Source organism: Mobula hypostoma, unplaced genomic scaffold, assembly GCF_963921235.1.
Source record: "Mobula hypostoma unplaced genomic scaffold, sMobHyp1.1 scaffold_116, whole genome shotgun sequence".
Taxonomy (NCBI): domain Eukaryota; kingdom Metazoa; phylum Chordata; class Chondrichthyes; order Myliobatiformes; family Myliobatidae; genus Mobula; species Mobula hypostoma.
This window is the reverse complement of record NW_026948192.1, coordinates 56390-71392: the sequence shown is the minus strand read 5'-3', so window position 1 is coordinate 71392 and position 15003 is coordinate 56390. Positions and strand designations below refer to the sequence as shown.

Sequence of the window (15003 nt, the reverse complement as noted above, 5' to 3'; positions counted from 1 at the left end):
GGATTCTCCTTCATCGCCACCTTCAGACATCCTGTCCTCTTCTCGCTCTGTGCCGCGATCCCAGTGCGGTAAGTACAACAGCTGGACTTCACGGCAAACCATCGGCAGCACCTTCCTGCACAGCGGCCTGTCAACATTCCACGCTGTCGCTTCATTCCACCTGTCACACTTGGGATCAGTTTACTATTTACCCGCCAAAGAATGGACCATGAGTAGTCTGTGTTCTTTGAGTGGTGTAAAAAACCTGTGAAGGCGTCCGTGATTTCGATGCGAAAGAGCTGTGCTGATGGTGACAGAGTTGGCTCACTAGATTTTGTGTGGGAGGATTCATATCAGTATAATAGACTGTTGGGGAGACGTGTGGTTGTTAGGAGCTCGTGGAGGAAGTGTTTTTTTTACATGAGAGAGCGTAGTGATGGCGAATAGTCAGTGGTGCAACCTGTGGATAGACGTGTTTCAATGGGTGTACCAGTGCGGAAGGCACTAGGTGATTGGAAGTGGCTAATGGAGGAGTGGTGGTGTCTCCGGAGGCAATCTGTTGTCGAAGGTGGTGTCAGTCTATATGTCCATTCCGAGACACACATAGACAGTTGGAGAGTGTAGTGCAAGGGGCGTGTTTTACCAGACGCGAGCGATAAGATTTTTTTTCTGAGTGAATTTCGTAAGCGGAGGATATCAGTGATTCATTTCTAAGTCTGGAGCGTAGCGTGACATTGTGATAGTGCAGTTTGTTACAGATTTTGAAATAAAAGTGATTTTATTTGATATTGAAACAACATATGTTATGGAAGGAAGGAATGTTGATTAAATTATGGATTTTACGAGTTATATAACCATATAAACATATAAAAACTACAGCACGGAAACAAGCCATCTCGGCCCTTCTAGTCCGTGTCGAGCTCTTACTCTCACCTAGTCCCACAGACCTGCACTCAGCCCATAACCCTCCATTCTTTTCCTGTCCATATATCTATTCAGTTTATCTTTAAACGACAACATCGAACATGCCTCAACCACTTCTGCTGGAAGTTCGTTCCACACAGCCACCACTCTCTGAGTAAAGAAGTTACCCCTCGTGTTACCCCTAAACGTTTGCCCATTTATCTCTCAACGCATGTCCTCTTGTTTGAATCTCCCCCGCGCTCAATGGAAAAAAACCTATACACGTCAACTCTATCTATCCCTCTCATAATCTTGCATACCTCTATCAAGCCCCACTCAACCTTCTATGTTCCAATGAATAAAGACCCAACTTGTTCAACTTTTCTGTGTAACTTAGGTGATGAAACCCAGGTAACATTCTAGTAAACCTTCTCTGTACTCTCTCGATTTTGTTGACAACTTTCCTATAATTTGGTGACCAAAACTGTACACAACACTCCAAATTTGGCCTCACCAATGCCTTGCACAATTTCAACATTACATCCCAACTTCTATACTCAATGTTCTGATTTATAAAGGCCAGCATATCAAAAGCTTTCTTCACCACCCTATCCACATGAGATTCCACCTTCAGCGAACTATGAACCATTATTACTAGATCCCTGTGTTCACTGCATTCTTCAATGCCCTACCAATTACAATGTATGTCCTATTTTGATTAGTCCTACCAAAGTGTAGCAACTCACATTTATCAGCATTATAATCCATCTTCCATCTTTCTGTCCACTCTTCCAATTGACCTAAATCTCTCTGCAAGCTTTGAAAACCTACTTCATTATCCACAACTCCACCTATCTTCGTATCATCTGCATACTTACTCATCCAATTTAACACCCCATCATCCAGATCATTAAAGTATATGACAAATAACATTGGACCCAGTACAGATCCCTGTGGCACAGCACTAATCACCGGCCTCCAGTCTGACAAACAGTTTTCCACCACTACTCTCTGGCGTCGCCCATCCAGCCACTGCTGAATCCATTTTACTACTTCAATATTAATACCTAACGATTTAACCTTCCTAACCAACCTTCCGTGTGGGACCTTGTCAAAGGCCTTACTGAAGTCCATATAGACAACATCCAGTGCTTTATCCTCGTCAACATTCCGAGTAACCTCTTCAAAAAATTCAATAAGATTTGTCAAACATGACCTTCGACGCACAAATCCATATTGACTGTTCCTATTCAGACCCTGTCTATCCAGATCATTATATATACCACCTCTAAGAACACTTTCCATCATTTTACCCACACTGACGTCAAACTCACAGGCCGATAATTGCTATGTTTACTCTAAGAACCCTTTTTAAACAATGGATCAACATGAGCGATACGCCGATCCTCTGGCACTATCCCCGTTTCTAATGATATTTGAAATATTTCTGTCAGAGCCCCTGCTATTTCCACACTAACTTCCCTTAATGTCCTCGGAAATATCCTGTCAGGACCCCGAGACTTATCCACGTTTATATTCCTTAAAAGCTCCCGTACTACTTCTTCTTTAATCATCATAGTTTCCATAACTTCCCTACCCGTTTCCCTTATCTTACACAATTCAATGTCGTTCTCCTTACTGAATACAGAAGAAAAGAAATTATTCAGAATCTCCCCCATCTCTTTTGGCTCCACACATAGCCGACCACTCTGATTCTCTAAGAGGCCAATTTTATTCCTCACTATCCTTTTGCTATTTATATAACTGTGGAAACCCTTTGGATTTATTTTCTCCTTACTCGCCAAAGCAACCTCATATCTACTTTTTGCTTTTCTAATTTCTTTCCTAGGATACTTCTTATATTCTTTATATTCCTCGAGCACCTTATTTACTCCATGAGTTGGGGTGTATATTTTTTTTTCTTTGTTTCATCTGGTCCGTCTATGTAAGGGTGCACAATTTATTTTCTTATATTTATAGCCGTCTATTTTTATGCTTAAATATATTCTATATGATAGGCACTGGGTGGGTAAATCATTACATACAGATGCTGGAGTTTAATAGATTAGAGGCAGAAATTTGTATTTTACTAAGTAGGATGAAAATATCAGTCAATAAGTTCAATCGACATGCACATAGATGAGGTTTTAAGTTTTCAGTCGCGAAAATGCAAGTTATATCTTTTACAAATAGTATTAATAGATGCAAGTTATATCTTTTACAAATAGTATTAATAGACCCTCAGCTCAGTTCAAACTCTTGACAACATCAGTAAAATAAGTGATAAATGTAAAGTGTAAAGTGTAAAATGTAAAATATTTGCAAATGTCAATGTCAATATTCTTGAGTTGCCACTCGAACATCTTTGTTGAACATCTAATTTTTGCTGAATTACATGTTTTTGATTATGGCTGTATGGCTTATGGATCAGATTAATTTCTTCTTTAAAAAGTTTGGGTGTAATGCAATACAGGTTTTAGGATTGTGTTTTGATGAAGTAAGGTGTCTGGTTTGCTGGTTGTAATGGAGCAGGTACATTTACAATTTCGGAGGTTGAAGTTGCTGTTAACATGCTGGATTAATTTGACAGGGGCAAAATAATGAATATTTTGTTAAAGATGTGCTGGACGACTGATGGTAACATCACAAGAAGGCTTTTTTTTTTTAGTTCTGGGTGGCTGGGATCGAATCATGCTAGGAATATGGGTATGTTGGGTTTTGAATTATGTCCCATTGTCCCATTCTCTGTAGCTCCACCTTCTTATTTTTCCAATGACTTCAGTTGATTGTAGTTTACACGATTCAATAAGGACTAACTAAGGATTCCGTTATGCCTGACAGTATGTTGGTTTATCATCATGATCGGATCATTCCTGAGGCAGGGGCAGAAATAAACAGGAGTTACAGGGAGATAGTCACTCCTAAAAGTCAGGAGACATGTAGCTTGATGACTGTCAGGAGAGGAAAGGGGAACAGACAGAAAGAGCAGAACACCTCTGTGGCCGTTCCCATCAATAATAAGTATACCGTTTTGGATACTGTTGGTGGGGACGACCTACCAGGGACAAGTTGCAGTGGTCGCCTCTCTGGTAATGACACTGGACCCTTAGCTCAGAACAGAAGGAGGGAAAAGAGGAGAGCAGTAGTGATAGGGGATTCGATAGTTAGGGGGACAGATAGGTGGTTCTGTGGGAGAGATCGAAAATCCCGGATGGTCTGTTGCCTCCCTCGTGTCAGTGTCCGCGATATCTCGGATCGAGTTCTCGGTATTCTCAGGAAGGAGGGTGAGCAGCCAAATGTCGTGGTCCATGCAGGGACCAATGACGAGTCTTGGAAGAAGGAGGTGGTCCTGCAAAGAGATTTTAGGGAGTTAGGTGCAAAGTTGAAGGACAGGACCTCCAGGGTTGCAGTCTCAGGATTGCTACCCGTGCCGCGTGCCAGTGAGGCTAGAAATAGGACGATAATGCAGCTAAATACGTGGCTAAGGAGATGATGCAGGAGGGGGGACTGCATGTTTTTGGACAATTGGGCCTTGTTCCAGGGAATGTGGGACCTGTTCCGATGGGACGGGTTGCACCTGAAGCGGAGGGGGACTAACATCCTTGCGGGAAGGTTTGCTTTTACTGCTCCAGCGGGTTTAAACTAGATTTGCAGTGGGAGGGGAACCAGAGTGTTAGAGCAGATAGTGAGGTGGAGGGGGATAAAGGTCATGTAAGAGCTGCAACTGTAGTGTATGGAGTAAAGCCGGATCGAAAATATAAAGAGGGTTTGATGAAAGAGAAACAGAATAAAGGGTGTAAATGCAGTAAGGTAGAAGGGCTAAAGTGCATGTACTTTAATGCAAGAAGCATCAGGGACAAAGGTGATGAACTGAGAGCTTGGATATATACGTGAAGTTATGATGCAGTGGCCATAACTGAGATTTGGCTGGCACCAGGGCAGGAATGGATTCACAATATTCCTGGATTTCAGTGTTTTACAAGGGATAGAGAGGGGTGATAAGGGGAGGAGTGGTGGTATTACTGGTCAGGGATACTATTACAGCTACAGAAAGGGGAGGTAATATGTCAGCATCCTCTTCTGAGTCGATATGGGTAGAAGTCAGGAACAGGAAGGGAGCAGTTACTCTATTGGGAGTATTCTGTCGGCCGCGTGGTAGCAACAGAGATACCGAGGAGCAGATTGGGAGGCAGTTGTTGGAAAGGTGCTAAAATAACAGTGTTGTTATCATGGGTAACTTTTAATTCCCTAATATTGATTGGCACCTGATTAGTTCCAATGGTTTTGAGGGGACAGAAGAGGTATGAACAGAATAAAACATAAATACTTTACAGAACAGTCAGATAAAACTTCTAAGGATGTACTTTCATTAACAGAAATATGACTAACAGCTCCAACGAACATATACTGTTGTGATAGGAAGTACACGAAACTGAAATTAACTGAAGCACAAAGATGAAAATGAAGGAAGTATCACTACAGTAGAAACTACCTGTGACGCCACTTTCAATAAATTATGGACTTGCACTCCCAGCTCCCAGCTCCCTTTGTTCTATCGCATTCCCCAGTGCCCTACCGTTCAATCTCCCCGGTTATTTCTACCGAAGGGCAACACCACGCACTTCTCTGCTCTAAATTCCATCAGATATTTTTTTCAGCTCATTTTTCCAGCTGGTGCAGATCCTCGCTGTCCACTACAGCTCCAATCATACTGTCATCCGCAAATATCCAGGAAACAACATTATCATTCAGATGCTTGATATAGCCGAGAAACAAAAATGTGTCCAGCACTGATCCCTGAGGGACTGTAGGAGACACAGGTCTCCAGTCAGAGCTGCAACAATCTACCTCCACTCTCTGGCTTCTGCCACAAAGCCGGTGTCTTATCCTAGTTACTACGTCATCGTGAATGCCGAGCGACTGAACCCTCGTGACCAACCTCCCACGCGGGAGCTCGTCATCTGGTTACTTACACAGACACAATCACGCGGCAAACTTCATTCAGCAAAATCTTACTTTAAAAGGTGCCATCCATTACTATAAATCCTCGTCATGTTTCAGAGTCAGCGTCCTACAATAACATGACGACCGATACAGTATTATGTGTAGGGTAATCCAAAATACATGGGATAGCACACCAGGACACCCAGTCGTAAGCAGGAAGTAAAGGTGATAATGCGTGTGGATTTCAAAGATAGGTATCCGGGTAGTAATAATAATAATAATAATAATAATAATAATAATAATAATAATAATAATTATATTATTAATAATAATAATAAATAGTAATAATAGTAATAATAATAATACTTGATGAATTTAGAGAGAAGAGCGAGAACATACATTTCAGTAAAAATCTAAAAGGTGTGAACCCTACATTCGGTGGCATGAGGAAGGAACAATGGGATCAACATGCAGGAAGCAGCGCACTCTAACGCCTTCACCGGCGTTTTGGGGGATGTCAGCCAGGCCAGCCTGAAAAAAATCACGATGAATTACTATGAACAGATTACCTGCAATAGCAGAGGAAACAACACACTGAAACACTGTCACACCACCATCAAGAATGCCGACCGTGCTATTCCACGCCCTCACCTTGGGAAGTCTGATCACCTGGCTGTACTTCTACTCCCTGAATATAGGCAGAGACTGAAGACTGCAGCACCAGTAGTGAGGACCAAGAAGGTACGGACAAGGGAAACGCAGGAGCGCCTACAGGACTGCTTTGAATCGGTGGACTGAACTGTATTCAGGAATTCATCTTCGAATCTGGATGAGTATAGTGTAGTTGTCACCAACTTCATTAAAACTGTGTGGCTGAATGTGTGTCTACAAAGAATTACTGTAATTCCCAAACCAAAGGTCGTGGATCAACCGGAGGATACGTCGTCTGCTCAAGTCCAGATCTGTGGCATTTAAATCTGGCGATCTGGTCCGTAACAGAAAGCCAGGTATGATTTGGGGAGGGCGAAGCTACAATTTCCAACGAGGTTCGAGGTGACATCGGATGTACAACAACTCTGGCAGAGTTTGCAAGACATTACTCCCTATAAAGCAAAACCCAATAGCATGAATGGCAGCGTTGCTTCACCACCAGATATACCCAACTATGGGCGAGTACAACTACAGCTGTGAAGACCCCTGCTGCGCGCGGTGACGCTCTGATCTTCGTCTCAGAGGCCGATGTTAGGCTGTCCTGAATGTGAGTGAATCCTCGCAAGGCGAAAGGTTCGATAAAGTTCCTGGAAAGACTCTGAAAACCTGTGCCAACCAACTGACGGGACTTTTTTATACTGTCCATTACTTCCCTTGTCAGCCACGGCCTCCCCTTGCTCCCCTTAGGATCTTTCTTCCTCTTTGGAATGAACTGATCCTGCACCTTTCGCATAATTCCCAGGAACACTTGTCATTGCTGTTCCACTGTCATCCCTGCGAGGGAATCTTTCCATTGAACTTTGGCCAGCTCCTCCCTCATAGCACCACAGTTCCCTTTGTTCAACTGTAATACTGATACTTCCGAGTTTCCCTTCTACCTCTCAAATTGTAGATTAAAACTTATCACATTATGGTCACTACTTCCTAATGGCTCCTTTACCTCGAGGTCCCTGATGAAATCCGGTTCCTTGCACAACACTAAATCTAGAATTGCGTTCTCTCTGGTAGGCTCTAGTACAAGCTGTTTTAAGAATCCATCGCGGAGGGACTTCACAAACTCCCTTTCTTGGGGTCCGGTACCAGCCTGATTCCTCCAGTCTAACTGCATGTTGAAGTCCCCCATAACAACTGTAGCATTACCTTTGCGACATGCCAACTTCCTTCCCTCTGCCATCCGATTCCTAAATGGGCTCTGTATCCGTGAACACTGCCTCAGTTTCTGTTTTGCCCGATGTTTTAGTCTATTCAACACACATATACTGTAATTGATTTACTTAATGTTTTATTCTGTGATATGTATTGCATTGAACTGCTGCTGCTAAGTTAACATGAGAGGGCGCACAGGAACGAGATACACCAGCTAGTGGAGTGGTGTCTCAGCAACCACCTTGCTCTCAGGGTCAGTCAGACAAAAGGGCTGATTGTGAACTTCAGGAACGGCAAGACAAGGGATCAGGTACCGATCCTCATTGAGAGATCAGAAGTGGAGAGAGTGAGCAGTTCCAAGTTCCTGGGTGTCAAGATCTCTGAGGACCTAACCCGGTCCCAACATATCGATGCAGCTATAAAGAAGGCAAGACAGTGAATATACTTTAGTTTGAAGAGATTTGGTATGTCAACATATACACGCAAACATTTCTGTAGATGGGCGAGCATTCTGACAGGCTGTATCACTATCTGATATGGAGGGTTGGGGGCTTGGGGGTGTTGATACTGCACAGGACCGAAAGAAGCTGCAGATAGTCGTAAACTTAGGCAGCTCCATCTTGGGTACCAGCCTACTAAGTACCCAGGACATCTTCAAGGAGCCGTGTCAGTGTCCTTATTAAGGCCCCCCAGCACCCCGGGCATGGCCTTTTCCATTGTTACCATACAGAAGCCTGAAGGCTCACAGTTAGCTATTCAGGAACAGCTTCGTCCCCTCTGCCATCCGATTCCTAAATATCACATATACTGTAATTGATTTACATATTTTTTTCTTCTATATTATGCATTGCATTGAACTGCTGCTGCTAAGTTAACACATTTCAGGGCACATGCCGGTGATAATAAACCTGGTTTTGATTCTGTAAGTATCTGTTTGCATCCGGAGAGAGTGAAGGACATGTCAAGACACAGATGACCTCACGGTTCTTCACTGGAAACAAGAAAGAGGTCAGTTTGTGACGGTTGTTTGTACCATTGAACACAGACTTCTGAGGCCAAGAGAGTGGAACTGTCTCAATGCAACTGATTTTGCAATTTACAACTCTGTCTCTCGCTCTTTCTCTCTCTCTCTCTCTCTCTCTCTCTCTCTTTCTTTCCTGTCTCTCCCTCTCTTCCCCCTCTCTCTCTCCCATTCTCATCACTCTCCCCATTCACTCACACTCTCTCTCTCTCCCCCTCTCTCTCTCTCCCCGTCTCTCTCTCTCTCTCTCTCTCTCTCTCTCTCACTCCTCTCTCTCCTCCTCTCTCTCAGTCTCTCTTTCTCTCTCTCCCCTCTCTCTCTCAGCCAGACTCAAGCCCCTCTGCTTTACAATCATAAGATTCAAAAGAAATCTTATGAAACAAATATCGTTTTCTTTTTAAACGTGATTAATAAGGGAAACTACACATTTTACTTCATCTTCGAAATCTACTTTGCCTCATTTTTTGCTAAATCTGCTGAAAAGCGTCCAAGCAAATTATGAATATATAAAACCTTAATGCTCGAAGTTATTTGACAACAGCTCCCCACACCTTCTGCTCAGCTGCAATGCAAAAAGGGTTAACTGGATCTGTCATTTCATTAATGCCAACATCGTCATTTCCACGGAGGGTTCAGGCGTCAGAAGGGAGTTCCCCTCTCCTATTAATAAGCATCGGAATCACTGAGTTCTCACTGATCAGCCGCTCCGGCACTCACAGCGGTTCGCCGATCCACACAGCGGGACAGAGAGAGCACACTCTGCGGAAGGAAGGTTTGTTCGTTCCGTAATGGGCCAGAGTCTGGGAACAGCAGCGTGGAATGCGACAGAAGCTCCGAAGAATGTCTTCTGGGCTGCTCAGTTGATCTTTGCGAAGTATGAATGGATGACCTTGGATCTTCGAATCGCGCACGCATTAAAAGTCATTCAAGTGATTTACTACCCTGGTCTGGCTATCATTGCTCTTCCCGGTGAGTGTCTGTTCAAAGCTCAAATATACAATGTGAAATTTACAATTCTAATGTTTATCACCCATTTGAAATTATTGCTAATGTCGCACACTCCAGGTAAGAAAACTCCAAATGTTCAAACTCTGCAACGATGCTGTTCACTGTGGCTCTTGTAATTGTGCATGTGTAATGGTCAATGATCCAATCGGTAACCTCCGTTCAATCGTTGCTCACATCAGTTCATGAACGAGGTTCTGATATTTTGCCTCTGGAAGCCTTGCTTCCTTTCAGTCGCTCCATCATCCGCTCGAAAATATCGACTTTTGAATCAAGTTGCTTCAAGCTCCTTGTGTTTGCAACGGAATTTAATCTGACTTCCAAGTGCGGATTAATCCCGCAGACAACCGGTCTGACTATCAACTACCCGCCAACGTCCCTGCACATCCAGTACCGCCAAGCTTCGTACGTGCCTGACACGTCATCGAACTGAACATTCCGCCTTCCCACTTCTCCCAGAACCGACTGTCTATTCTAAAACTCTCGGGCTGTCCAGGGAATCCGTGGTCCTTTCCTGACGGTTCACCACTGGCATTCGTCCCGCTGCAGCTCCATCTCCGCATTATCGGAATTTGTCAGCAAATGTCTGAATTGTTTCACCTCTGCCCTTTCCTGTGGTAATTCACGTGATTTAAAACAATCCTTCATTCGCTTTTCAAATGTCACTCTGAGGCTTTCGCCGAAGTGGGTTATAATAATGATAAAGAGAGACTGCTTATTATCTGTCTTCTCCTGAGAGAAGTTACATTATGGTGAATATTATCGACTCTCTTATTCTCTGGTTATCTCAAACAATATTAATCTGAATAACACTGTGCAGCGGAAAATGTAGTTGTCTGTATGGACTGAATTCTGCAATTCCATTCGAAGTTCAGAATTCTTCCTTGAAATACATTGGCATTTTATTCAAACAAAAAGGGAAAGGGATCTCATTTTTACTATATTATCGTTAAAGTCTCCTCACAATCATTCGCTCTCCTCTGACGATCCTCGTCCAATCGATATCAGTATCGGATTTGATTCTCTGATTGGAACTCAACAATTATAAAATGCCACTGTCCTTTCTGTGTATTTTATTTTTGAATGTTTGACCAGTGAAAATTGACTGTGATCTCAGTAATTTAGAGTAGCCCTGGTACAAAACCGATTCCATTCTCCTATTGAAATTCAAAACCGTCCACAACTGATGATTTTATTATCGTCGGCGTTTACATTTGACTGTCAACTCGGTCAGTGTTCTGAAGCAACAAAAACTGACAAGAAATCTGCGCACTGAAAGATTACGAACAGATCATGAGATTCTGACAGCGACGCATTGCTTTGGGGATAAAAGAGGGTCATTATTGCCGGGAGGCATTTTTATTTTACCACGACTGAAATAAAATGCAAAGGAATGGAGGAAAATCTCTTTAATAAGGGCAGGAGGATCTGAAGGGGATACAGAACCGTGGGGGGGGGGGGGAAACAAAGGAATATCATTTGCCCAGTTAACTTTCGGCTTCTGAACATAGCATCGGCTGCAGCAAAACCTGGTCTCCCGCTGAACGTGTCAGAGCAATGTCAAATCTGAACGACCAGCTTCTCCGAGCTTTAGGTCAGCGGATTCAAATCGGTTAATGGGTTGTCTGAAACTTGGATAGATTCCGCTGTTCGGAATTACTCGCACACTGAGTGAATTCATCGGAACTACTGCTGACAGGATGACCAGTGACAGTATTTTATATATAGCGAGGATGCCCGAGACCTTTCCACCGTACCGTAGTAATTGTGTGTATTCCACTGTACTGCTGCCGCACAAAAAGGAACTGATCTCTTGACTTAAGATGGTGACGTTCAATCTGATTCTGATATGGGTGTCGTTTGTCGACTAAGAGTGGGAAGGGGTCAGGGTGAGAGAATCGTAGTTGGGAAAAGTGGAAGGGAGAGGGGAGGGAGCGGGAAGCACCGGGGAGACATTCTGTAATTGACAATCATTTTCAACATCATTTTCTTCCGCCATATTTGCAACCTGGTTCTCCGCTCTACGCTGACAATACGGTATTGTGCAAAACGCTTAGTCTACCTAACTATATATATGTTTGCCAAAGACTTTTGCAGAGTAGCGTATAATGATCAGGGGAGGGAGCCTGCCCTTGATCTAATCAGTCATTGTTGAGGAAATTTATCTAATAGAATTCAAGATTCTGTAGATTTCGTTTTTGAAGTTCCATTTACATCTTTCCCCTCAACATATACAAAGTTACCAATTACCAGTGATCGTTATCTGTGTTATTCACTGATGTTTCCTGTGTGATATCGGCCCGAAAATATTGCGGTTGATTTTTCACTGATTTCACTTACGATTTGACTCTAATCATTGATTTTCTTGATAGACTACCCGAGGAGCATTTATTCACTCATGTGACTAGACACAGAGAACAAATCCGATAAATTGTATGATAATAGAGAACGCTTCCGGATGTGTCTCCACTGATTGTGTTTTATGCTTCTTGCAGTGAACCTGGTGACGATTTTAATCCTGTCCAGAGGAAAGTGCGGTCTCTCCAGAGTTGTCACTCGCTACCTAGTTGCCATGGCAGCGGCGGATCTTATGGTTGTTGTCCTGGACCTGATACTGAACAAGATTCCGAATATTTACGCGCCAATTGAACTTCTCATCTGGGCTGCGGACACACCAGTGTGTCAAATCCACGCCGTCCTGCTTTACACCGCCACCGATTGTTCGGTCTGGTTCACCGTCACTTTCACATTTGACCGGTTTGTGGCCATTTGTTGCCAGAAGCTGAAAACAAAATATTGCACCGGGAGAACTGCGGCTGTGATGCTGGGGACAGTGACTGCGATCAGCTGTTTAAGGAACATTTACTGGTATTTTCGACTCTCGGGATATTATGCAGCGCTGATCGCTCCATTTATTTGTGTAGATACCGCAGGTTATGTGTCTTTATTTGTCGGAATGTCAATTGATTTATTTAATTACCTTCTCACTCCTGTAATCCCATTCCTGCTGGTCCTCCTGACGAATGGATTAACCATCCGGTACGTTTTAGTCACCAGCAGGGGGCGCAGGAGACTCCGGCGTGCTGACAAGGGACAGAGTGCCAGAGACCCGGAGATGGAGAGCCGCAGGAAATCACTCATTTTACTGCTGATCATCTCTGGCAATTTCGTCCTGCTGTGGGCACCGTTCACTGTGTATTCTGCGTGGAACCGACTGTCTGCTTTCTCTGCCGTGACGCTTCCTGCTGATTCTCTGCGAGGACTGGGCTCGATGCTGCAGATTCTGAGCTGCTGCACAAACACGGCTCTTTACGCCGTCACCCAGACCAAGTTCAGGGAGCAACTGAAGGACGCGATAAAACATCCCCTGGCTCTCATTGCTGCAAGGATGTCATGAATTAGTGATGTTTGCCTTCCTGGCCCAAATAATTCAACACCCATTGCAGGCAATCTCTGCACCAATGGAGCCAGGCGTTCTCCTTGTTTATCTCATTCCTCGCCAGCATGATTCCTCGCACTGGCTCACTGACGATCATTTTAATCGTTTTTTCCTGCATTCACCAGTTTATATCCCCCCTCTCTTCCCCAGTGGAACGACCTATATTTGTTAGTGTAGATCAGCGCCATCGTTGTGACCCACAGTTCTGTTCGCCTGTTCCAGCCGTACTGCTCCGCTCCAGCATGAAACCTCTCCTGTGTTCCCGAAACCTCTCCCGTTTAACAGTGACTGCGAACGGTCCGGTTCACCCAGCTCGCAGGTCATACTGGAAATTAGCTCTTGTCCCGGGTATCGCTCTGATAAATTCTAGCATTCCAGAAACATCATGCAATCACAATGTGAACGTAAGTTTGAAAAATCGATGTTAGTGTTGGGGAAATGCGAATGCCAATCCGCAATGTGGGGTGCAGTTGCTCTCGATTTTTTTTTAGTATTAACTTGGCCGCAGCGGCATCCGAAGACAGACATGTCGAGGGATTTGCATTGCATTTGCAGTCTCTCCCGACAGGGCTATTGCAGGGCCTGGGTAAAAGAACAGGTGTTGGTACAGATCTTCCAGCTTTGTCTGTCTGTCGCAGCTACATTGTTCGTTTTTACGGTACTGTGTGGTGACAAAATTAACAATATTTTTTAGAGCACGACCGCTATCAGGTTTTATCGAACGCGGCTGGTTGAAGAGAGCCGAAACTCTGCGGGTTGCCTCTATCACAGAGGCCGGATTAGACCGAAACTGTATCACTGAATGTGTCTCACTGAGCAGAGAGGAAGGAGAGCTGACCGAGGCGCTGTTTTCTGGAAAAGATCAGGAAAGCACGAGTAAAACTACAGAGTACTGCAAACACATAACTACAGGCTCGGGCAGGTCTTCTACTCCGCTGATAAAATATTGTTGAAATGATCCCGAGCACGATAATATGGACTCTGCACCTCCCAGTTTATTCCGTTGTGATTTTCCTCCTTTTTTGTCTCCTTGTTATTCAATGTATCTGTAGTTGTTACATTTTATTCAGCATTGTTACTGTTTGACCTTTTTCTGGTTATTCTACTTCACGGCTCTATATAATGATTTGAACTGTACACAGGACTGGATTTTCACAGCATCTCAGTACATGTGACAATATTAAACCGATTCCAATTCATTCCATCTAGAGAACAAATCTGTATCAGTCTCCCCAACATGAGGGAGTCACAGTCCGTGGAAAGATTAGTCTGCTCACATAGAGTTCCCTTGTCTGGACCACATTGAGAAGTAAACGGCTACTTGGTTCGCAAGTTCACAGAGTACGAAACGGCGGCACGTCATTTCCGGTAAGGTGTTCTCCCTGACTAGAAGTGGATGGCGAATCTTTTACGCCCCTTCTATCCAAATGTTCACCCAGATCCTTCTGATCTGTCAGACTCTCTGCTGCCGCCGGGCGCTCACGCAATCGGTTTCAGATCTGCAGCAACTCACCCGGTGAGGAACAAAGCGATCCCATATTCTCTGTGTTCGCTGTACTTCAGAACCATCTGTGGTGCCTGGATGCTGACGCCTCCTTGCGTGGGATATATTACAAACTGGTTATCGTCTGCCGATAATCGCGATCCTCTCAGCCTCAGGGTGTTTCGCTACAGCGGTCACAAACTTATCCAGTTTATCGGTTTAGGATGAGTCTCTCACGTGTACCGAGATACAGTGGAACTGTGTCTGGCGTTTTGTTCCATGAAACTCCAATGATTGCACAGATAATTGAGTAGAACGATGTACAACAATATCATGTCTCTGTTCTTGTGCACCGTGTCTCGTGTAATTAAA

The 15003-nt window shown here is 44.0% G+C and overlaps 1 protein-coding gene across 1 annotated transcript in view; it reads left to right on the top strand.

Annotated features, from left to right (window-relative positions):
• Window positions 1–15003, top strand: part of LOC134341748 (probable G-protein coupled receptor 139) — a 26712-nt gene extending 11709 nt beyond the window's left edge. Inside the window, exon 3 of the mRNA XM_063039658.1 lies at window positions 12205–15003. Within this exon, the coding sequence (XP_062895728.1) occupies window positions 12205–13106 (902 nt within the window). The 3' untranslated portion in view covers window positions 13107–15003. The remainder of the gene's footprint in view (window positions 1–12204) is intronic.